This window comes from Daldinia caldariorum (genome assembly GCF_022478825.1).
Source record: "Daldinia caldariorum strain CBS 122874 unplaced genomic scaffold F4812scaffold_2, whole genome shotgun sequence".
Classification (NCBI taxonomy): domain Eukaryota; kingdom Fungi; phylum Ascomycota; class Sordariomycetes; order Xylariales; family Hypoxylaceae; genus Daldinia; species Daldinia caldariorum.
The window spans coordinates 2,060,891-2,084,526 of NW_025953038.1; the positions used below are offsets into that span (position 1 = coordinate 2,060,891).

Genomic DNA, 23,636 nt, shown 5'->3' on the forward strand with positions numbered 1-23,636 from the left:
ACCTGAGGTTAGGTAGTAAGAATGGAAGGTCATCCACTCAATTTCAATCCGGGAGCAAATCCCCGAATGGGCTTATTCAATGAAGTCCATGAAATCTCACGCTAAAATACCAGTCCCGTCTCCTTGGACCGGAGACCGTGCAAGGATAGACTTTTCCAATACTGTGTAAAAATTACATGTCGCTTTCTTACATACTAGGTATGTATAATATAGACTTACATAGACGTGCAGAACCCGTGCAGGTTTCGCGGCGATGCAGTGTATAAACCGGTGGAGGGTTCCCAGCGCCGCAGCAACCCAGCCAGCGGATCTACCACGAGCCAGGATATTCTTCATCTGAAGTATTTCTGAACCGTTCGCGTTTTAAGAGATGCCATGTCTTAGAAAAATTTTCGTCCACTTCGAAGAAGCGCCAAAAAAGGGACCTAGTCCTCCCTAACCCCCCTCCATTCCCGCAACCGCGGGTAGAGCCGACATTTGCAGTACTTACTTCCGTGGAGTACTAAAGAGCAGATTAGACCTTTAGGTGATGTTAAATATAGTAAGTATTCCCGTACGCTAATGAATAGCGGCATTGTACAACGTATATTTCGCATTTTACTCGTTTTGCTCGTTTTTCTCTAAGGGAAGTTCAAGTTTGGTCTCTAAAAATGTTTGCTTACGTGTATTTGTTCGAGTAAAAGGGGAGAAAAAAAAAAGAAAATGCCAAGGTAAGCCACACGCCTTTGACGCGGCAGTACATTTAGGTACATCGAACGAAAAAAAAAAAAGGCGTTTATTAATAAGACATCATTTTATTACAACTCAATTTCGATTAACCATCAATACCATTAATATCTAGGTAGCTTTTAGCGAGTCTCTTTATGCTCGTTTGAAGATACCTACCTAGATGTACCTAGGTATATTCGACTTATCAAGTACGTCTAGTTATGTCATTGAAGTCCCGTCAGAACCTTCAATGTTGCGATCAACGCTAGAACCAATGTTAGTTGGAACCAACATACGTTTATTCTTGTACGCGACTAATTTCGTATATGCCCACCTCAACAGCAGATACATTACTTAAATGGCACCTATTCCCTTTTTGTTTTAGCTACTGCTTTTCCAGTGTCGTGGATCTCAAGGGATATATTAGATGTAATATAGCTGGGTATCATGCATGAAATCAAGGACATTACCACATGGCTTTGGATGCATTGCGGGTAGAATGCAAAGTTTCTTGTCTTTTCACCGAAATATGGACTTTACTATATTTACATTGACTACCTCTCGTATATCTGTATCTGTATCTGCATCTATATCTGTCATTGGAAGTTTCTAATAAAGCAGAGTTGAGTACCTAATGTCGAGTACCTAGGCAATCCTAGAGATACCTAATCTATTAAGCAACTATCACAGTGTGGAGATTTCCGCGCTAATTCCTTAGTAAGGTTGGGAGTGCCACCTGCGGTAGGGAACAGTTTGCTTCGGATAGTACTTACCCGTACTTACCCGAGCTAAGGTTGAATGCCGTCTAGGGTTATTTTAAGTGGCTTGTCCCTAAGAAACAACGAATGATGGTGCCAAAGAAGGCTTAAAAGTCGTTCCTGCTTCAGACGTGCTGCGCCTTTCGAAACTTCGGAGTTGTTACCGAGATCATAACTTTTCCCCATCCTTTTCCCATTCATACCTTAAGTAGCAAATGACAAGATGTCAATTCACAATGTTTCCACCTAAAGCAAAATCTGGTTCCATTCATAACTTCGTCAGACAACGGTACATACCTACTACATATACATATAATCGTGGATTGGATATTTCACTTTCGGTGATTAGGCATCTTACAGTATTTACAATACCTTACGGATCCAAACACGTGGGATACCAATCATCATCGTCCACCAAAGACCCCCCCCCCATCACCCATCGGCGCAAACGTGCTTTAAACCCGATAATCAGAAACGAGGACTGAGTGGACCTACATCATCTGATACGTCAATTGGCCCATGCGGTACGTATCTACCTTAGCTACCTACCTAGGTAGGTACTATGTACACATCTGCAGATATGGAGTCAAGAATTTTTAGGATTTCCACGGGCGTTGGAATCGAGTCTTACCCTACGCGAAGCTAACCAAGATATATCCTAACATGGGAGTTCTACGAGGTTGATATCCCCCCCAAGCCCGCACGTCCACGTTGTCATTTTGACAAGCGGCACCTAGAAGTAAACTCGGTGTCATATAACCTACCTGACATCAAAGATAAGATGACGTGCGGTTCTGTTACCAGCCCCTTCACTACTTACACATGCCACATGTGGCCACATATGGCCACATATCTAAGGCAGTTAAGGTTAACTCTGTCAAAGTCGGGGTAGCGACTCTCAAGTTCGGGGCGACTAAAGTCCCAGCTCATCAGAGTGGCTCGTCTCAGGCTACGTCTAACATCGTGATAGGTCATATATAAGTCATTGCACAGCGCTAATACGGCCGAAACCCTGTCGGTCCTTTGTTCTGGTAATACTATTGACTCGACAGGAGCCGGCCCCTAAGTAGGTGAGAGACGTACATAATGTTCTTCATGGCCCATTGTTTTTTTATTACCAATGTGTAAAAACATAGCCTGCCCGTACGTAAAGCAAACCCGAGCTAACGGCACCGGTTCCCCAGAAAAACACATCACGTTTACAAGGGCTTTTCTTATCTGTCGGTAAGCAGCAACTAGTTGTTCTTGGATCACTGGGACAAACAAGACAACTACTTTAGCAAAGCAAGCCCACCAACGTTCAGACGTACTTGCATCTAAGCTGAGTTTCCGTATGTCTAAACCCGCCACCGCTAGGAAAACTAGGTTAGGTTATATCCAGACATTAGGTTAGGTATTCATCAGGTCGTTCTAGCCCACGCGTAAATATCGCTGCGCCGTTTACACTTTCCTCACTCTTGCGCGCGCGTAGCCAAGAAAGTAGCCAACCGCGGGGTCGCCTACCACATACGTGTCGAATAGCTTTATGACGCGGTTATTGACACGATCTCCAGCCGTCATTGATGACAAGTCATCACTAGCAAAATCCCATTGTAAGTCGGTAGAGCGGTCTAGAATATCACCTGAAATATTACGAGTCACTCCGTAACGATATCATCAGAACTTTCTATTTTCGAGTTGCCGACGGTGTCTAGATAATATGCTCCCTGCGCTCACAACTACCTAATATCGTGTTATTGACCACAGACTAATACACCTAGCAAATCTCTACTCGCAAGCCTCTCTGTCAGGGTATCGACTGGAAGATCAATGATGGTGAATTCCAAGAGGCAACTCAAATTATTTCACCCCAACTGCTATCAAATAGCTAGAGCAGAGTATCAAACAGTAAAAGAGCCATACCAAGTACGAGAACGTTTGTAAATACGCATATATTCGACTTCAGTAGTATGGCTCCGAGCTACGTGTAACCTACACCGGCTGCCTACATAAGGATTTTCTATTAAGGAATACAAGCGAAATAACAATCGTCACTAGTAAGTTTCTTTCTTGCCTGCAGTGTAATAGCCTTGTTTGCAACTTTCTGTAGAGAGAACAGGTAGTAGTAGAGCACTGCATTGCTGATTAGAAGATCATCAGCTGTCTGTCTGTCTGTCTTAGTTGTCTTACTCGGCGATGGAAGGTCGTTCCAATAGCCATTTACTTGAGGAAAGCCATGTTCTGGTTAATATTACGCCACCGCATGAACAGGTGACAATGAAATTGATCTCCGATCCCTCAGCGATGCTTGAGATTAGGCTAAGAATTCACTGTGGTGTATCCCGCTTTTTGTAGACAGGCGATAGAACAGATGATGGTTACCGAAGCCGGCATTGGTGGCGGCATTCTCAGCACCAATTCTGTGTCCACACGACTCCGTCTGAAGTCCGAGATGCGGCACGACGGGTTACACTAGATCGACTCCATTTATACGGAAATTACACAATTCAAATGTTGTCAACATCGTTTAATCCAAAGAGTAGTAAGTAATATACTCTGAAGGTGAGCTATCACGAACATTGCTCTCAAACAGAGCAACCCGCTCCCTTCAAGCTAAGGCGTGCCTACCCAATCCAAGCACTCAGCAAAAGAAGCAGAAGCAAAAGGGAGAAATTGCTTTTCAACTCCAACCAAAGGTCGACGCCCCCGGTTATCTGCGTCAGTCAAGTTACACAGCTTCCTCAGTAGCCGAAACCAAGTTTGTCACACTGATCATCATGATGATCAAACAACGCTCTTCAACATTGGACTCGAGCAGCCATGTCTAAATAATGTCCACAAAGTGACTGACTAACAAACGCCGACCCAAAGCAAACAGGACCGGGCATCAACGAGCCCATTTTATAATGCACCGGGCCAGAAATGGAAAGTGACCAACCCACTCACTTGCCACGGCGGGAGGCAATAGGTAATAGGTAATAGGTATCAGACTCCCTTCCAAAGCCACCAACGAGCGTCGTGGGGGGGTGGGCGGCCTACCGAGAAATGTGCGTATCCGGAAATTTCGGTGCTTCACATCCGCGTCCCGGGGAGACCCATGACTCCTGTCTTTCCCTTGCCAGCTCATGATAATTACGGTAGTCCCGCTCTCACGATCAAATCCGCCCTCTCAGCTTTTAATCCTAGACCCACCGCCCGCCCCTTATCATCAGCACCCCATCCCCATGCCCATCCCGAATCGGCCATCCCTCATCTTTATCCTATCCCGCAGCCGCTCCGCCGGTTCTTCTTGCTCTTGCTCTTGTTCTTATTCTTGTTCTTCCTCTTCCTCCTCGACCGCCTGTAGTAGTAGTAGTGATTGCCGTTGTTGTAGCTGCTCCTTGATAGCGGGCGCAGCTGGTGCGGAAGCTGGTACGGCCACTCGAAAGCCGGGTCGAGCCAGCGCTCGGGCAGCCCCGAGGGACGTCACCCGCCCGCGCCGGCCGAGGATGTGCTGCCAGGAGTGGGCCAGAGCGCAGACTAGCGCGAGCAGCAGCACGACGCCGACGATGGCCACCGCCATGGCGACGACGAAGGCTCGCGGGAAAACTCCCGGGACGGGGGTGTCATTGTCATCGTCGTCGTCGTCGTCTAGGTGTTGCGCGAGGCATGACGCCGCGTAGAGAAAGACGACGGGACGGATGCTAGATACAAAAGATGCCATATCTGCGGGATGGCTTACGAGCTCGCCGCCCCGCTGAGAGGGAGGATTTAGGGAGGTGGGTAGGTAGATGTTCGCGTCTAGCCTTCAAGACGCCAGGCCGAATACTAAGGCATGAATACCCATCCGACGCAGAGCGCAGAATCGAAAGATCATCCAAGATAAGAAATAAATATACAAATACATTGAGTAGGTAGAAGAAAACTGCATTTTTGACCGTGTCATCTCTCTCTTATTTTCATAAACCAGAGAGAACCCATTTTACGCGTAGCAAAGAAGCAGAGACGTTTCATAGGATCATCATATTTTTGCCAGCTACTTCGTATTTGTTTCCCCAGTAAGCCCTCCTCGGCAGGTTGTCGATCACGGCGGATACGAGGGGAGAAAACAGGTTACGGAAAAAGTTAATCGGGTACCAAGACATGCGAGCAAGCACCTGAACTTGGGAATTGGGCAAAAATACCTAGAGGGCGAGTTTAAAACCTACGGCACGATGAATGCTTTTGTTTTTGCTCGTTTCTTTCGAAATCAAGGCATCCTCTGCGTGGTATGGTTGTCGATGATTCTCTTATCTATGTGATTTAGAACTCTATTATATCCTTGCTTCTCGTATCTTGAGATGGGTGATACAATATAGGTAGGAGAGCATTTGTTTCGAGTCATAGTTTATGTACCTAATGCAATAAGAGCCTGCTGTTATAGATGATCTGAACGAGTGGTATACGAATAAGATGACTTGCTTAGAATTTGTATCTGGTAGTGGACACAGAGGTTTGTGAATTACATCGTGTATGCAGCTCTAACAGAGAGAGATGATGTATGTTACTGCTAAACCCTATTCAGAATACACCTATATTGGCTCTCGTTGAATACTACACCAAAACTACTTACTAATTTGATAGTATACTTCGCCGTATTTGATCTGTGGAGCATGCAATTGTTTACATAGAAGGGACAGCGAGTTGAGTTGGTGAGTTCATATGAGATTGCAAAGGGCAGAAGAGAAAAAACTAATTACATCGTCGGAATGTGCCGACAATACCCGGTATTGCGTAGTAGAAAAAAAAAGTAAAAAAAAGAAAGGCGAAATATGTTAGTACAGAAGAATGTTTGATTGCATCGATGAAATGTTAGAAATAAATAAATAAATGAATAAATACAAGCTGACTTCGATATTATTATTATTATTATTATTATTAACTGAAGCAAGGGAAGGGAAGAAAAAAAAAGCAAAAAAGATAAGTTGCAAATTCCTTGATAAGACGGGGATTCGAACCCCGGCCCCTTTCGGGAGTAGGAGACTCATTGGAATGAGAGAAGAGATGAACTCTTGAATCTACCGCCATAGACCGCTCGGCCATCTTACCATTTCTTGGAAAGTTGCAAGGAAGCTTGGTGCCTCGGTTGAGATTTCGGTTTGAACATTGCGCTTATATTTTAGCTTTCCTTTTTTTCTTTGTGTGGGTCTAGATGGATGTACGGTGGGGCAATGCCGGCATGAGTCCGACAGGTACTATGTTATCTAATAGTATGTACCTAGGTACTGACTGACATAATCTATTTCCTTGGCCCCGTCTTCGATTCTAGAATTGAATACAAAACACGTTACGCAATGCACAATTAGACTGACCAGATAGTATATTGAAACTCGAGATGGTAAGACCATGCGCATAAAAATATCGGTCTAGGTTAATACCTACTCAATCCCTTAAGATTTCTTCTAAAACTTAGCAGATAGGTAATATATACCCAGGCCTGGCATTAGACTTGATAGCAATAAATTACCCAAGCACCATCAAAGTAAAGGGTCTCAATTTTTGATAACTATACACTTACACCATATAAGCTGTCCTCCACCAACCCCGCTAGGTACCACTCCTACATCCCGCTAAAGTCTAAATAAACTAGCCCTAAATGCCGCATCACCACACAACCACAATATATTAACTATTTACAAGTCTAATCATCACGAATCAGCGGGGATAGCTCAGCTGGGAGAGCGTCAGACTGAAGTACAACTTCATTCTCACATCTGAAGGTCGTGTGTTCGATCCACACTCACCGCATCTTTTTTGTTTTTTCTTTTTCCTGTCTTCGTCCTAGAGAAGCAGGTTTCTTTTTTTTTCCCCTCCTCTTTTACTTCCTGCGCAATGGTTGTTGAACTCCTCTTACGTGTTTGTATAATAGAGTAAAGCTTCCTGACGTACGGAAGCTCAACGCTGCATGAGTCAATTATAGAGGGGCAAAAAATAACTAGTGAAGTAAGAATCATAATACATGTCAAATTTTTATATAGTAGTAGTTTAGTTAGTACTCGGAGATTAATGGACATTGATCGCCCCCGATCTTATATCATCGCCTGGGCTATGGGAAGGAAGTGCGTATGTAGTAGCATTGCCTGCCATGAACTGCGACAATACATATCAACTACGAGGCACTAGGATGCATGGTGACATGCCACAGAAACCCGAGTTCTGCTGTATATCATCCATCATATCGTATATATCCGTCTTTCTTAGTTGCTGTGAGACTCCCCCTCCTAAGCTGTCTAGACTGTTTGTGCATTCATCATATTCATGGGAGGATGGTGCCATAGAAAAGATATGGGAGGGAGGTAGACCATGTATATAAATAATTATATCTCGATGTGGCTACCGTGTTAGAAAGCAAGCTATCATCGTCTATATACCTACCTAGATATCTTCGGATTGCCGGGCAAATTTTAATAACAGACATAGATACCTAGTATCTAGCTGTAAGCGTAACATCAAACAAGACATGTAAACTGTGCAGGAACCATTCGATGACTTCTGAACATGTATCTACCCTATCATTTTAATATACTTCAAATATACCAGTTTTATGTTGGCCTAGTGGATACCTGATATAACGGACACAGGCGTGCGCCTGCGGTGTGGAAGTTCGCAGTCCTTGTTTTATCTACCTTATGTATCGTGAGAATATTTCAAATCCCATCTACGTCGCGGTCTTAAGAATACCTAGGTAGACATCATGAATTAAACCCATCCAGCCAGGAATCCCTTCACTTATATAGCAACAACTAACCAATTGTATACCGAACAGTGAAAGGGGGTATTTATCATTTCTCTACACTACCATTAAGCATTAATAACCTACCACTTGAAACCCACCATCTCTCCCTTCCCCTTACCCCTTTTAACACCTACACACCTATTACTACGAAGGGTATAATTTCTCCGATCCATCTTTCCTAAAACGAGCGAAGGGGTATATATATAGTAATGATCTCGCAAACCGATCCCCGCAAAATCCTAATTCATCCAGGGTCGTTTCGTTATAAGTTCGTGACGATCGTTGCTGCTGGTCATCACAAAGTCGTAAGGCAAATAAAAAGAGTGACAGGCCCAGCCTACCAATGGTTTTTGACACCAAAAACGAGGTTAGGTGCGGAAGGTTTCTAAGAGCGGATTTGCATGTAGTACCGGGCTACTTGTGGGAGACCTGCAAGCGAACGTTCAACGCTAGGCAAGAGCGCCCAATACATGCCGATAAGTACTCCTTTTTCTTTCTTTCTTTTCTTTAGGCGGCCTGTTCGCCGACGACAGGGGCCGTCGGAGCGGTGGTAGTCTTCTCGGGGAATTCGCCGCCTTGGTGGACACGGCCGTATCGGGTGAAGGCGAGGTTAAGCGTGTTGTAGTCCCACTTTCGGGAGAGGATGACGAAGGCGAAGGAGAGGACAGGGACTAGCAAGACATCCAGAAGACCGAAGAAGATGTATGCGGGAGTTACACCAATGCGGTTACCACCGTCGGACAGACCCCAGGCGATCGGGTATAGGAGCCAGAGGAAGTTGACCCATCCTGCAAGGAGGGAGTCTACGATATCAGATGGAGTTAGCTTACCGCTCATCTTATCAAGCTGGCGATGAACAGTTTGGGATGGTACTTACGGTCACCGGCAACGTTGACGCGCCTGGCGGAAGTTGTGCCGTGGAATAGGGTGCTGAATGCGAGAAGCAGCCATGCGACAGTTCCGAAGGCGTAGAAACCCCATTTGTAGTTGGATGCCGTGAAGGCGGCGACAAGGTAAGAGACGACCCTATTTTTAGTTAGCACATCTTGTTGAAGACTTGTGTCGATATCATGCATTTTACTTACCAAGTCCATGCTAATGCGACGTTGTAAAGGATCGTGGCCCAAGAGACACCGCTCAGGAGGCCAAGGGCAATGGTGACGACGGGGAAGCTAACGACCCAGTTCACATATTCGGCCCAAAAGATTTGTCGCGTCCATGGGTCTCCAGGCCTGTGGTTGACAACCGGGATAACCACGTAGGCGAGATCAGAAGCGATGGCATAGTAGGAGATGGAACCGACCAGGAGGGCGATGGTGAAGAGATAGTGGAAGATCTTCTCGCCAGACCGAGCTACGAAGCTAGTGGCGTATAAGATAATGAATGATACAAGGTAGATAGCTGTCGCTGCCCATAACCAGTCGCTACCGTTCACACTCAACTCCTCATCACCAGCTGGAGTGTTGATATCGAGAGCCTCGTTCACACGTCGGAATATGATAGCCATGTCGATGGTCTGTTATTAATTTGATTTATGTTAATATAAACCAGGCAAGCCGGGTAAGTATCGGAAGATTCTTCACTGCCGAAGTGACAGTTGAAATATCTGATATAGTCTTTGGATCACTGTAATTGCTATAATTCGCTGTGCAGCTGGAGCAGGCGAGTCATAAGACGAGGGGGGGCGAGGCTCATAATATAGCTGTCGAGCCTCCCCTGCAAGAGCATCTAAGATAGAAAGATGGAAAGCTGTAGTAGAGTTGCATCATCGCGAAGGCCGAAGACCAATAATTGGTGATGAGTCAATAATCTCAGAGTGAAGCAAAAAAAGGCTAAAGCCGAGATCCGCACGAGATATTCCGTCTATATGATCATATGATCGTAAATTTGTGCATATGGAATCTTCCACAAAAGCCGGAAGGGTGCGGGCGACGGATCAAGACGGGTCATAGTGATGCGTTTGTGGCATGGGCTGGGCTGGAATACATCGTTACCCACACGGAGGTTTACATACTCGGAGCCAAGAGCAGAGGCCGATGGAACGAGCGGTAGTAGGAAACACTAAAGAAGAAAGAAGTCTATCTGCAATAAAGTCGTCTTTGTGATGCATGGTTCTTGAGCCAATGCGGTTGACAATGCTTCAGCCCTGAAGTGGAGAAAACCCACGGGACCCGAAAAACCAATACCACGAGAACATGACAAGCTTTACCGTTCGTTAGCCTCCGCCGGTTCCAATGCTTGTCTGTATTTGTAATGGTTTATCTACATAGTAGCTAGGAGACCTAACTCATAGCGAGGCCAAGAAGAGACGTGCCTAGATCATCTTACAAATTGGCGTTGAAAACACCCAGGTGAAAAAGATTATGCCATCGCAGGAAAGGGTCACGAGAGCGTAACTAACGCCCGGATATGATCACTGATCATCCAAACGCGAGGAATGCTCGGTAATGGCAGTGAGATGTCAACGGCCATGTCCTTTGGTTGTGTCCTTTGGCTGACGGGAGGGCAGTAGGATGAGCTTTTACGGCAGCATCGGATGAGCTAAACCACAAGATGTGCCATCGAAAATGGCGATAGGTCCCCACAGAATGCTCGACCACGTTCGGCCTAAAAAGGGAAATGGGTAGGACCAAATAGAGCTAGCATCATCGAATCAATACCGGAGCTTGCAGGGCTGCGAAAAAAAAAGCTCTTTGATCGCTAGGCTTGGGCTCCGCACCTCCAACGAAGGCCGGGGAGGTCGAGTCTATACTATGGACTGGGCAAAAGTGCATAGTGGCGTCGACTTGACGTGACGTGACGTGATTGTAATGAAATGCATTTTCTGTTGTATAAGATAGATATTAAAAAAAGAGAGAGATTTTGATTATATTATCTCGTTACCCACCTCTCTCCCTAGTCCTTAGTACCGGTTGGCTTTCGGTGAACGAGTAAGTGAGTAACCTACATGTCCTATAGATGATGAGAAGTGACAAGGTAATGAATGAATGTATTGATTGGCGTTGGAGTAGTTCTCTCAATATTTCGATTACCGATTACCGATGCCCTTAGCCAAGACGGTTGCTGGAGTTGATATGAGCTCTGGTTCGTCAACCCTCATTGCTACCGGCCCCCGAAAATTCGAGGCGGGACGTGAAAAATAGTTTTGGACCATTGAGAGCCTCAATTACCTGCAGCTTTTTCTCAAAGCCACCCCCGGCTTTCACGGAAAACGCAACCATGACAATTCATGCCACATGGGCACTATGGATCGAGATGCAACGCTAGGCCAGTCTCAGATGGCGATCAACTGTGCAGGTTGTCACGCCACCGGGGGACCACCAGGGCGAGTCCTTTTTTTTTTTTTTTTTTTTGCTCCCTTCGTTGCTTATTTCTTGTTTCCTGCCGGGTGGTTTATGTTGATAGGTTTGGGTAATAGCCGGCGGAAGATGATGGAATAACAAGCTTGTTTTTGTTTAACTAAGCGGTCCTAAGCGTTCCCGAGGTCCTTCGTTTTACGTTAGGTCATCGGGACTAACTAGTCGGCGACTGCCGAACGACCCGGACTTTTCTTACATTACATATAACCTATATATATGTCAGTACGTACCTTAGGTAGCTGGGTAGTTATGCGTGCCATGTTCTTAGTGGTAATAATCGCATCTTGATTACGAGATCGAATGGTTGCTTAATAAATGTCAATAACACCTTCATACCTTACATACATGTATCCCGTTTCTTCGAGACCGACTCCACGTCTATACTATGTATGCGAGCCACCCAGGCGGGTTGCCATGCAAAAGGTCCATTTTGATGTAACTCGGAAAGAACATCAATTATCAACCTCGCGTATTCTTGCGTATTCTTACTTCCCCATCGTCTCGTTCGATCGGGCTCCCCCTCCCCCTTAACATGTTCTGCATTACATTAGGTATGTTTACTACTACTTACCACCTTAGATAATTTACGTACAACCACGCTCTTTCACTACACTCGCCCGTAGCCCGTGGGGAAAAAAAACGTAAAGGCCGGGTTTTGTTGAATCATTGCTACCGTATGGTATCATATAGGCCCAGCACCATCATCATCATGTATGAGATAGGTAGGTAGGTACCACCCAAGAAACTTCTCACAACCCGGCAGCAAGAAAAGACACACCAATTGTACTACCCACGCCGCTCCGATCATTGGCTCGTATGCCTTGCCCTTTAGGTAAGAGAATTTCTCCGCCCCGCGGACATGGTCCGGCACCCCTTGAGCAGATGCAGCGTAACACCCTCCTCGTCTGCCCGCGCTCACAGAACGGGCGGGTAGCAGCGAAATGCCAAGGGAGGCGGGCGGATAGGTGGTGTTTGCGCCTTTTACTACCGGATCGCACGCAGGCTATATTGAATGTCGACAACGGCACACTGAAGCCGGGCGGGAGCTAGATTAAATATCACATAGTCGGTAAAAATGTAAAGTACAACGCGTCATGACTAAAATTAACATCTTTCCACTGTTAAAAAGGGGTATGTATGTTATATACAGATATTTCTCCCCTTAAAACGCCAGCACGCCTTTTCCCCGAAGAAAAAAAGGAAAAAAAAAAAAAACCTTTGCATACAACAGAATCCTGCACTCCCGCCCCGTACATATCGTAAAACCCACCTAAAGCAGACTGGTGATACCTTCCGAACGTAATTCCTTCATCGCGTCCGCTGAGAGAACCGGTGTGCCTGCCTCTCATTCTTATACAAGTCTTCGCACATTGTTAGGTAGGCTCGATAAACGCCGTTGCTACATGAAAAGCAATATTCTGTAGAAAACAAACCCATCTCTTGTGACTTAATATGCCGGTTTCATCTGCCACAAAGCAGTCTTTGCTCGTTCGCGAACGTCGAGATCGCCGTCACCCTCCTTGAGAGACTCGAGTTTTGTCAGGAATCCCAAATTCTTTAACTCCTGTGCCCGCTGAGAACATCCGGGGCCATCGCTGGCGTTGTCCTGCCACGTCAAGTTATTAATGAGGTGGCATAGCGCAACTCGCACTTCTTTGTCTTGACTATTGAATAGCTTCTGTAGTTGCTTTAGCAATTCAGTCTGAGACACTACTAACTGCCGGTGGCGAGGTATGCTGGCTGCGATGTGAACCAATATGTAGATGACTGCTACGATAATTTTGGGCTTGGGAGGTGCGATCCGTGTTTCGTTACCTGTACCGTCTCGCCGGCCGAATGGGTGGAAAACCTTAGTTCGTAGCTTAGAGGCAAGAATCTCGAATAAACGGTCTTGCCCCAAAGTGTTAAATAAGAAGTCGATCATCTCCGTTGTGTCGTTCAGCGAGTCTGTACTACTGCCCGAAAGAGCTCCACCGATGAGATTTCGAATAAAATCAAGACCCTGCTCCTGAATCAACAAGTCGTCCTTTCTAGCTCTGTAAACGGGATTTAAATCATTCTCCCGAAGTATTTCTAATTGCTCTTCTGCGTCCCGCAATATGCGGATATCCGTATGAGCTAGGCTTGAGGGCGACTTATAGAAGGATGTTGAAAGCCAGGCGCGGGACTGGTCGTCAGCCATGCCCATATCTATATCTTCATCCATGCCATTTAGTGTATTTTGAGCTGCTTCCCTATCACTCCGCGTCTTCGCCGAGTAAAGCGCCTCGTCTTCAGTATCGTCGCATATCAGTCGGACTAACCATCCGGATCCGAGTTCTTCCACACATCTCTTCTTGAGGTCGATACTTGATGCATGCACTAGATGCTTGAGCGCCCAGAGAGCATTCAAACGTAAAGTTGCATTATGCGAATGAGCATGTCTACATAATGCCGGTAAAATTCCAGCTTCAACGAGGGACTGTGATATTGTGATTAATATTGACTGAATATATTTATTGGGGATAATGGTACCTACCTCTCTCATTGGGCTGAAATCCGTAACGAGGTTGCAAGCCAATGCTGCGGCAGCAACCCGCACCTCAACATCATCATGCCGAAGGAGTTGCAGTAAAGGCGTGGATACCTCGTGATCGACTAAAGCCGTGCGAAGAATATTTACCGAACGTGAGAGTATACGGACGGCATAACAAGCTGCTAGGACAACCGAAACCGGATTGTCGGGGGTCGGTGTTAGGGAATCGACAATATGGTGAACCACTTCATGCTCAATAATCGCCTTTCGATACTCGTCCTTAAAAGTTGCCAACGCCCCAATAGCTTTTAGCGCATTCTCCCTCAGCTTGACTCGATGGACTAGAAAGCGGTGCTGACCCTCATCTCCCAAGCAACAGTTAGGGGGCACTTCACCTGTCGAGTCCGAGCTATTCTTACTCAACGCCCAGGACCATGACCTGGCAAGCGGAGGAGGGGCGTCATAACTCTCTTTGAGTAACTTACACACTGTTTTCACTGCGTTGCATTCGAAGGCTGCTGCTTGTAACGGCTCGCTATCAGTGATAAGACGGGCCAATACAGCAGGTGCCTCTTCGACTGTATTGAGCATTGAAGCAGCGTCCCGGCTGTAGCTATTGTAGTCGATATTCTTTATTTTAGCGTCGACCTCCTCGAGCATACCTAGGAGAGCCGGTACAACAAGTAGGCCTAAACTTGCTTCTCTCGTTGTGTAAGAAAACCCAGCTTTAAATAAAGAGGTTAAGATAGATGTAGCCATCAACATTTCGCTTCCGCTCCGTGACCTTATCAGGTGAATAAGCCAAGGCACCAAAGAGCTTTCTGCTTTTTCACCCTCCGCGTCGTCCTTGGAAGCTGAGGCGTCTTCGGATGGGGTTCGCGACGTTGCAGCACTTTGAAACTTGGATGTCGATTGGCTACTGTGACCTAAATCTTCACGGAGCGTACCTGATGATGGGATGGTAGTATGGCCCGGGAATCCGGGTAAAATTTGAGGAAGGAGTAAATCCATAGGCTCAAAATTCATATGTTTCGTCGGCGGCCGCTGTACGCCAGGTAGCTCCATCGGTCCTAAGGGTAACATCGGAGATTTGCTCGGATCTATATTAGCAACTGGAAATATTGCTAATATCGAAGGCGAGTAAAGTAATTTGCAAGCGCGGAACCGAGAGTCCCCGATGATAGAAGCAATCGCACCTAGGACCCCATCTAAGTCACTGGCAGGGGTAGCAGGAGCTGGTATGAAGTCTTCTAGGCCTTCAAGGCGAGCAATGATCTCGGCCCCGGGAAGAACTTGCCCTTGGGCAACCACAAAGCTCGCCAGCTTTGTAGCAAGTGCATCGAGGATGCCCTTGTTTAGTAATGCTAACTGGTGACGTTGCTCGCGGCAGAGGTCCTTGATCAAATGCGTAACTATGGATATTTGGGCTTCGCTATCGAAGTTTGGGTTCTTTTGTGAGAGGATATGGAATAGAGAATCTAGAGGACCTTCGGCGAATAATGTTTCGGCAAGGGACTTGGTGGTAATCGGGGAGGTCGGCGGAGCATAGGCTGCTGCTGCTGCTATATCTCGTACAACTCGAAGGGCGGCTAGGACAATCTGAGGATGCCCGTTCTGGAGATAGGAACTGTCTAGAACAGCTGGTAAGGCATCTACCGCGTGCAGCGGCGAAAGAAAGGCTGGCCCAGCTGTAGGATATGTAGTGTCAGCTCAGAAATTTGCGTGGAAATACGAGCAATCACTTGGAAAGGGTATATTAGGAGACACATACCATTCGCAAAGCTAGCAAGAAGCTGTAAAGCTTGTAGCTTGGCGTTGTCTTCGTCTGTGAAGGTCGTTAAAGTCAGAAAAGGCGGCCGCGCATCTTCACTCGCTTTGGGGGTGTTTGGAGTTATGACCCTAACGATAGGACGGAGGACGCCGTGTCGAACCCAGTCCTCTTTCTTCTGGATATGACCGATCACCTCATTCTTCAAGTACCGTAGAGCGGCGATTTGTTCCGGCGCACTTGCATTGAGCTTTGCCAACACCGATTGAGGATCAAGAGCCATCGATGATTAATATTTTGTATTGAACTTCTATTAGAACAAGGTAGAAAGGGCGAGTATCAAGCTCGCGCTGTGGTGATACTTAAAAAAAAACGCAACAGGATTATAATTTATCAACGACGGACTGTTGTCGCGAACGTCGGACGTGTACAAGGATGAGCGGGATGCATAAGGATAGGTAGGATACGGGGACCGGGGAGGCTAAGCCGACGGTACGTACTCCGTTTATTCCATTTAAATTCTATGGGTACCTTTGAAATCTTACATAATACAAATACTCTTCGATATGAGACAATGCTTATGTAAACTGACAAGACGATGGATGGTCTTTGGAAGGGGCAGTCCAGACAGGTGGTCCAGCTGCCACCACGTGTGGCATAGCGGCAATGGAGGGCGGTCTACTATAGGTACATAGTACTAGAAGAAATAGTACTGGAAGAACAGGTACGTTGGTAATAGGTAATTCACCTATTCCCGCATGTCCGGCAAATCGGCAGTAGTTTGGACGACCTGGAACAACTAACGAGGCTAATCACTAAAAATTAGCAATACTTTTGCTTTCTAGAGGCTAGGCTACGAACTAATAAGGCACAAAAAAGAACAGTTACCTTATCAGAGTGTTACTTACACGTATTTTCCTCCTTAGTATTTGCCCCTGCCCCTGCCCCTGCCCCTCCCCCTCGGGATTTTTACCGACTAGATATGTATGATACCAGCATAAATATATATTTAGGTACCTACCTACCTGTATGTAAGTGCCTACAAAAGTGATTGAATTGTATAAGTGCTAGTTATCTGGGATAATAAGACATGTGTATACTTAGCTTCCAACTATCTAAGCAAGACCTGATCCTTATACATGTAGCATACCTATTCATAAATACTTATATTTTCATGTAGGTACCTAACCTAACCTAACCTAACCTAATAAGCATTAGCTATTAGACCGCTAGAGGTACAATAGTTTGGCTGTTTTAAGCAGCTAATTAGCTGATAATCGAATAGAAAAGAGTTTAGACTTTTAGGTACCTAGGCAGAATCGGCGTCAAAAAAGATGCCCCATCCCAAACCCAAATACAATTATACTACTACAACTTCAATTAAATGTAAAAAAGTCAATTTTAGGTCAATTTAATATCAAAAATTATTATAAGATAGCTTTAGTATTATTCTGCAGGTTTGCAATATATTAAATTAATATGTTATGTTGCTAAAGCGTTATTAGCAATGAAAATAAGATTATGTTTTGGAATATTAGGTATTAGCTAGGGGGGGCATCTTTTTTGACGCGATTCTGCTAGGTACCTAACCTAAGGTAAAGAAGACGGTAAAGACCTTTAGGTAAGAACCTGGATGAGACCCGGTGGGTGGGTCTCCACATAGGTATTTTCTTGCCCCGAACAAATCAAAGTCGTACTTTGAAATTTGCCCTTCTTCTTCTCTTGGTGCGTTCTCGGCCTTCCACCAACCCTCAATCCCTCAATCATGAGTTCGAGCATGTCCCACCACCGCCTTTTACATAAAGTACAATTCTCGTCAGCCCTTGGCGGCTTATCACCTAATGGATATATTGTTATATAACTAACTAGAAACAAAACTCCAACTATTCACTTACGAGTAAAACGAACCATTCGACGATATATCAAGTAGTTGTGCCTATGAACGCCCAGATCCATTGCGGCCCAAATTGCGACCCTTGCGACCCTTGCGACCCCTGCGACTGCAAAAACGAGGCGGCTGAGACATTATGACGCCGTGGAAAACATGTTAACTTCGTCGCCGTCAATACCAGGAGCTACAAGTGCATCACCTAGAACTTTTCACTACGCGACGTCTCGCTCTCCCCAGCAATCACCCAAGATAACAGTACCATTGCCGCGCCGCCAGTCCAGACACTCTTTATCGCATACCTCGCCTTCGACGCCATTACGATCTCCGTCGCTCTCCAGATCGAAGCAATATGTTGGAGTTGATGCAGCTACGCAGTACTCACCTATGGAGCCCTTCGACCCCACGGTCCCGTTACGGTCTGCTCAAGTATCGGGACCGAGGATATCGAGCTCTACGACATCGACGGTAACGAAGACGAGCCAGACCAAACAACAATCCTCCGCAGATAATACCCCTGGGCCAATTTCGACACCGAATAGCTCTTCCAGAGTCGAATCCCAGACATATTCCCCTAACAAGAGACGCAAGTCGCAAGATCCCATAGCGATCGACCCGTCTTCGTCGGTAGTGGCCTCAAGCCAGCCGAGCTCCCCGAAACGGTCAAAACCCAATGAGTGTCCTCCCAAGGTGCTACCCTTAAGATATGATTTGTGTGATAGGGAGGATATGGTGGTCCTAATCTCAAACATGCTTGGGGAACTGATCGAGACAAATGACTCGCTAGCCATGAAAAGTGGTCATCTTACGAGGTTTCATTCCAGGTACGCTACTAGTAGGTTCTATGATGGAGTTGTGACATTAACTGTATATCCAGGACGGCGCCAGGTATTTCAGTATTAGACTATCTGCAGCGGCTCGCAAAACACGCTACGCTTACTCCTCCTCTTCTCCTATCTATGGTATCCTATATCGACCGCCTATGCGAGGACTATCCCGACTTTACTATTAACACTCTAACGGTACATCGATTCCTTATTACCGCTGCTACGGTGGCGGGCAAAGGTTTATCAGATTCGTTCTGGAATAATTCATTCTATGCGCGGGTTGGGGGCGTAAAAGTAGCAGAATTAAAGCTACTGGAGCTCGACTTTCTAACTCGAGTGGATTGGAGGATAGTCCCCAAACCGGAATTACTAGAAGCATATTATAAAGGCCTTGTTGCGCGTTGTGAAGGCTATGTTCTGGAAGGGGATCAACCATCTTGATCTGACGAATGCAACTAGTTCGAAGGGGCAGGTTGCTCATAGATTATGAGTCGAAGTGAGATATGAGGAATGGGCGGTTAGATGGCTACTATGGGGGAGTGAAGTTGGTTGCTCGAAACGCTACACGAAGAATATTCAACCTGGGAGTTTTTTTTCTCTTTCCTTTTTCTTTTTCGGGGACATGGGTTGCATTTGACGCCAAGAGCGCGGTGGTTGGGTTAGTAAGGGTTATTTTGGATACCTATTAGACGGCATCATGTTAGTACCGTCGGGCAGAACCTAGGACATACCCCAATGATTACGATGTTCATAGCGAAAGTAAAAGAAGCTTAACAGGACATCAAAACCCAATGGTGGCGTATGGATGCTATGGTGTTGCATCTATAATATAGCAGCTTACTACCTAACCCAACCTAGGTAACTAATAAAACGAAACTCTTCTTTTATTTTATTCTGTACTTCGGAATTCAGTTAAGCGAGCATTAATTCCAAACTTCATAGTTCGATGGGATGCGATGTAAATTGCATTCAGGTACCTATGTATAATTGTTGAGGCTCAATCAGCCTTACTGTCTGTTATCGGGAAACTGAAGGGCTGAAGGGCTACAGGCTTACAGCAGGGTTGATTGTTTTTTTTTTTTTTTTTTAGTAGAACTTAAAAAGAGTGGGGGGAACCAATGGCCGACGAATACGGAACAAACAACAATTCTAGACCAACGCCTAAATTACCTGGCTTAGGTCAGGTACTTACAACCTTGAAACCCCTCCAACCAACACTACAACATCATTTCTGCTGCATCGTACCTGAAATATCACCTAACATAACACGGCCCATGAAGATCTCATCGGTCTTCTCTGGCCTCGCGGCCCTGGCCCTGGCGAGCGCAGCTAGCACCACCCCCGACCGAACCGTAGCGATATACATCCAGCCCGTAACGGGGTTAAACTCGCCCGCGCCCGCGCCCGCGCCGCTGGCCGAGATACGATACAACCCGGGGGCGGCGGCGCCCGAAGCCTCGATCGCATGGTACGAGGCGCCAGAGCTGCCGGAGGAGGCGCGGCTGGTGCGCGTCGGGGTGTACGACGCGGCGGGCAAGCGGTGGGCGTCGTCGACGTCGGTGGCGTCGGTCGACAACTTCGGGAAGGGGTACTCGCCGACGCTGGTCCTGTCCGTAGACCAGAGCAGTAGTAGCGGCGAGCCCTTCGGCGTCGCGCTCAAGGGCGTCCGCATCGACGCCGGGCAGACCCGCGACTTCGGCCCCCGCGCTATGCTGCTCGTTACCGAGCCCGGCAGGCAGCCCGAGCTCAACAAGCCGATCGTGCTCTCGCCCGAGGGGAAGACGGTGGTGCCGGAGGAGAAGACGTTCTTCCAGAAGTAGGTATTTTTTTTTTCTATGTTATTCCTCCCGGTTTCCAGTTATTGGTATTTTCTTTCCGTTTTGCTAACTTGTGTTTTTTATAGGTATTGGTGGTTGATAGGTATCGTGGTTATGATGACATTGAGCGGAGGCGGAGGTGGTGGCGAACAGAGCAAATAATAGGTTAGAACGATGCATTAGACAGCAGCTACATACGTTTGATTGGGGGTTTGAAGAGATCTGAATTTTCGGGTTATATGGGATATCTCCTTGAATGCTAGAAGTCCTGTTCGTCTTCCCATCGCCTCCTCCTCGAGCTCCTCTAGATTCGCTGTGACCAATCCCAAATAACACTGGGGGGAGAGCACAATTCCATCTTAGGTAGGATAAACTTTATAACATTAATATCAAAACCATCTATCTAAGACAGGTATTTACTATATGTGTCTCCGTAAAAAGGGAAAAAAACAAAAACAAAAAGGAAGACTTGTTAACATTTGTGTATCCGTATTTTGTACCTAAGTACCTAATTCTGCAGGTCCTGTTAGGTACCTCCTAGGAAAGGTACCTACTGGTCCGGTACTGTAGCGTCACCAAGGCAGTAACCACGTTCTTAGTCCCAAACTGCAACCTCCTAACGTCCTAAAAAGCAACCAGCCAATCGCATCAACATATAATCAAGAATTACTGCCCGAGATGTACTAGCCTTCCCATACTGGAGTGAGGTCTGGAGTAGCAGCTGAAAGTTTGCAACCCAGCAACCCAGCAACCCGTGCAGTAGCAACCAATTAAACAACAACCAAACCCACAGGTACCTTTTTCTTTTCTCAGCGGTCTACATACTTTTTTTCCACCTTTCCCAACCCACCATCTGAAATCCGATCGCGCTACTTTACTCTCTTGCGACTTTCGGATTCACACCATCGTTCAATCCCACCTACCCGTCTTTTTCTTCTTTTTTCTTACCACTCGTACTCGCACATCTACACACATACGTAATCCTCCTCGAATCTTCAGTCACAATGGCTAGCAACAACGGTGTTACCATCCCCGAAGACACGGCCGCTTCCAAGGCCGAGGAGACTGTCCAGACTAAGGGCAAGGGCAAGGCTCCTGAGGAGCAGGCTGACACCACTATGGAGGAGGACGACGATGATGACGACGAAGAGGAAGAGGTATGTTTATTTTATCTTATTTTTCTCCCCTACTAAGTTCCATACATATCATTACGGAGCAAAGCTAACATTATTCTTCTAGGGTGAGGGCGGTAAGCGTTCTTCTCCATGACCAGCAGCAACGGTGGTCTACCGTACATTCCTTACTAACGCAATCCCACCCAGGTGACGACGATGCCGAGGACAACCTGGACGAGATCGATCCCGGCAACATCGTAGAGGGTGGTCGACGTACCCGAGGCCGTGTTATTGACTGGGCCAAGGCCGCGCAGGAGAACCCCGCCGAAGACGACGACGACGACGACGAGGATGAATACGAGCCCGCGGGCGAGGAGAACGAGGGCGACAAGATGGACGAGGACTAAATTGGTTCTCACACGCACTCACACATACACACCGCCTTCCGCCCCGCTTGTGTGCGCCCAGCTAGTTGGATAAGGGGACGAGTTCCAACTGGATTTGAGCAAGCTTGCCTGTCAATTAAATCTCCAAATATCCTCAACGCATCATCATCATTACTTTGTTGTTGTTGCCCCCCTTTCGGTCTCTTGGCGGTTTTCGTTACCGGGTCTACTGATTTCGGGCGTTCGATAGTAGAAAAATACGATCACGCGTTTCCAGATAGGGAATGAAGAAGTCCCTCCCCCAAAAAAGCCGATGGTCGAACGGAAAATATAGCTCTGTAGCTTAGGTCTATCTGCCACGATTATTACTCCTGACTGGCGGCCTGGCATGAACTCAGGTCACTAATATACGCATGAATACAAGAAAATGTTAGTATATTGCCACGTTCTAGATCTAGATCTCCGTAGCCCACAACTCAGGACAGATATCGGTGGTCTGGTTGGGTTAGGTATCTTAACCATACCATACGACTTACGTGGAGCTAGTAATAGGGAATTTACCAATCCACTTGCCCCGTACCTAGTAATATTTGGTTAAGTTAGTGCGGAATTATTCCTAATTTATATAGCCATTAACCAGTGGCATTGAAAAGTATAGAAGACGTTGCTAGATTTTCAATTTCGCGTTGCTAGTAGTCACCAGTATCTATCTATCTACTAGCCTTATTATTAGAAAGGCATGATGAGCCTCGTTGCAATAAGAGTTTACTAATAGTGTCAGGAATTAAAAATAACTAGCTTGTCTCGGCTAACGTCGTATCAAGACCTCCTGGGTTCAAATCCCAACGGAGCCTCCTTTATTTTACCTAGGGTACGTACCTACCTACCTTACCTATGTAACAATAATCCTACCGGGTGTGTGTTTTGATATATATAGTTACTCATAGGCTATCTTGATCAGGCTTGGGGTAGGTGACGATGATGAGGGTGTTGGTGGTAGCACCATAGTGATGGTGTCCGATTTGCTATGTATATTTTTGTACATCATTCGGAATAATCATGGCAATCCAACTTGTTAACATATCACGCCATTGCTATGTAGTTGCTTCATATCTTATGTAGGTAAGGTAACAGGTATCTAATCATACACATGAGTATATTGCCGTCCTCTAAGGGCGACGACTGTCGAGATACTCACTCCTGGGTACCTGGCACCTATTTCACACCATATGTTAGGTAGGTCCGTATACACAAGCGGGATAGGCCACGATGCAGAATAAATACACTATTCATCCATACGACAAACCTGCTCCACCGATTCCCGCCAATCACTCTCTCCTACGTGTGCTTAAACGGGCAGGTTTCCTATAGATCAGCAGGATCAGCAAGTAGATACTTGCAATACTGCTCCTTATGCTAACAGTAGGTACGCATCCGTTCGGACGCATTTCACGATAGTAAATAGGTGTATCACTCCGCCAGGACACATATATCGGCGTAGCCCCGGAAGCCTATACCAATTACCCTAGCCTTAGGTATCGATTGGGATCTACAAATGTCCTGTGTTAGGTAGCCTTTACCATCAACACGTCGGCTACGTACAAAGGTCGACAACCGCATAAGAGGCACATGGGCCTTATAGTAAGTAGCGTGTTGGTCTACTGCGAAGATAGATGGTCCTGATACCAAAATACATACATAACAATAATACTCAACCTCAACCCTTGTTAACGACTGAATTGCACAATCAGCAAGATAAGGA

The 23,636-nt window shown here is 46.3% G+C and overlaps 6 protein-coding genes and 2 non-coding genes across 8 annotated transcripts; 4 read left to right on the forward strand and 4 right to left on the reverse strand.

Annotated features, from left to right (window-relative positions):
* Positions 1 to 4,752: 4,752 nt before the first annotated feature.
* Positions 4,753 to 5,148, reverse strand: F4812DRAFT_455709 (uncharacterized protein; the record flags this gene model as incomplete). Its single annotated transcript, XM_047936870.1, has 1 exon — positions 4,753 to 5,148. One exon carries the CDS (start codon positions 5,146 to 5,148, stop codon positions 4,753 to 4,755), a length of 396 nt encoding a protein of 131 aa, XP_047793917.1.
* Positions 5,149 to 6,400: 1,252 nt separating this feature from the next.
* On the reverse strand, positions 6,401 to 6,512 carry F4812DRAFT_t35. Its single transcript has one exon. It is a non-coding gene; the product is annotated as a tRNA-Leu (tRNA).
* A 609-nt stretch (positions 6,513 to 7,121) lies between these two features.
* On the forward strand, positions 7,122 to 7,211 carry F4812DRAFT_t26. Its single transcript has one exon. It is a non-coding gene; the product is annotated as a tRNA-Phe (tRNA).
* A 1,436-nt stretch (positions 7,212 to 8,647) lies between these two features.
* Positions 8,648 to 9,890, reverse strand: F4812DRAFT_185330 (family A G protein-coupled receptor-like protein). Its single transcript, XM_047930066.1, has 3 exons — positions 9,285 to 9,890; positions 9,077 to 9,225; positions 8,648 to 9,002 (listed from the first exon to the last, which is right to left on the reverse strand). The coding sequence occupies exons 1-3, from the start codon at positions 9,704 to 9,706 to the stop codon at positions 8,707 to 8,709; spliced, it is 867 nt and encodes a 288-aa protein (XP_047793918.1). The 5' UTR covers positions 9,707 to 9,890; the 3' UTR covers positions 8,648 to 8,706.
* Positions 9,891 to 12,669: 2,779 nt separating this feature from the next.
* Positions 12,670 to 16,661, reverse strand: F4812DRAFT_414739 (ARM repeat-containing protein). The gene is made up of 3 exons (XM_047932915.1): positions 15,845 to 16,661; positions 14,077 to 15,761; positions 12,670 to 14,019 (listed from the first exon to the last, which is right to left on the reverse strand). Exons 1-3 carry the CDS (start codon positions 16,122 to 16,124, stop codon positions 13,006 to 13,008), a joined length of 2,979 nt encoding a protein of 992 aa, XP_047793919.1. The 5' UTR covers positions 16,125 to 16,661; the 3' UTR covers positions 12,670 to 13,005.
* Positions 16,662 to 17,436: 775 nt separating this feature from the next.
* F4812DRAFT_414741 (cyclin-domain-containing protein) lies at positions 17,437 to 19,643 on the forward strand. Its single transcript, XM_047932916.1, has 2 exons — positions 17,437 to 18,553; positions 18,607 to 19,643. The coding sequence occupies exons 1-2, from the start codon at positions 17,886 to 17,888 to the stop codon at positions 18,995 to 18,997; spliced, it is 1,059 nt and encodes a 352-aa protein (XP_047793920.1). The 5' UTR covers positions 17,437 to 17,885; the 3' UTR covers positions 18,998 to 19,643.
* On the forward strand, positions 19,533 to 20,816 carry F4812DRAFT_414743 (uncharacterized protein). Its single transcript, XM_047932917.1, has 2 exons — positions 19,533 to 20,372; positions 20,460 to 20,816. Exons 1-2 carry the CDS (start codon positions 19,675 to 19,677, stop codon positions 20,533 to 20,535), a joined length of 774 nt encoding a protein of 257 aa, XP_047793921.1. The 5' UTR covers positions 19,533 to 19,674; the 3' UTR covers positions 20,536 to 20,816.
* Positions 20,817 to 21,026: 210 nt separating this feature from the next.
* Positions 21,027 to 22,528, forward strand: F4812DRAFT_414748 (histone chaperone domain CHZ-domain-containing protein). Its single transcript, XM_047932918.1, has 3 exons — positions 21,027 to 21,530; positions 21,613 to 21,622; positions 21,696 to 22,528. The coding sequence occupies exons 1-3, from the start codon at positions 21,378 to 21,380 to the stop codon at positions 21,893 to 21,895; spliced, it is 363 nt and encodes a 120-aa protein (XP_047793922.1). The 5' UTR covers positions 21,027 to 21,377; the 3' UTR covers positions 21,896 to 22,528.
* Positions 22,529 to 23,636: the final 1,108 nt, after the last annotated feature.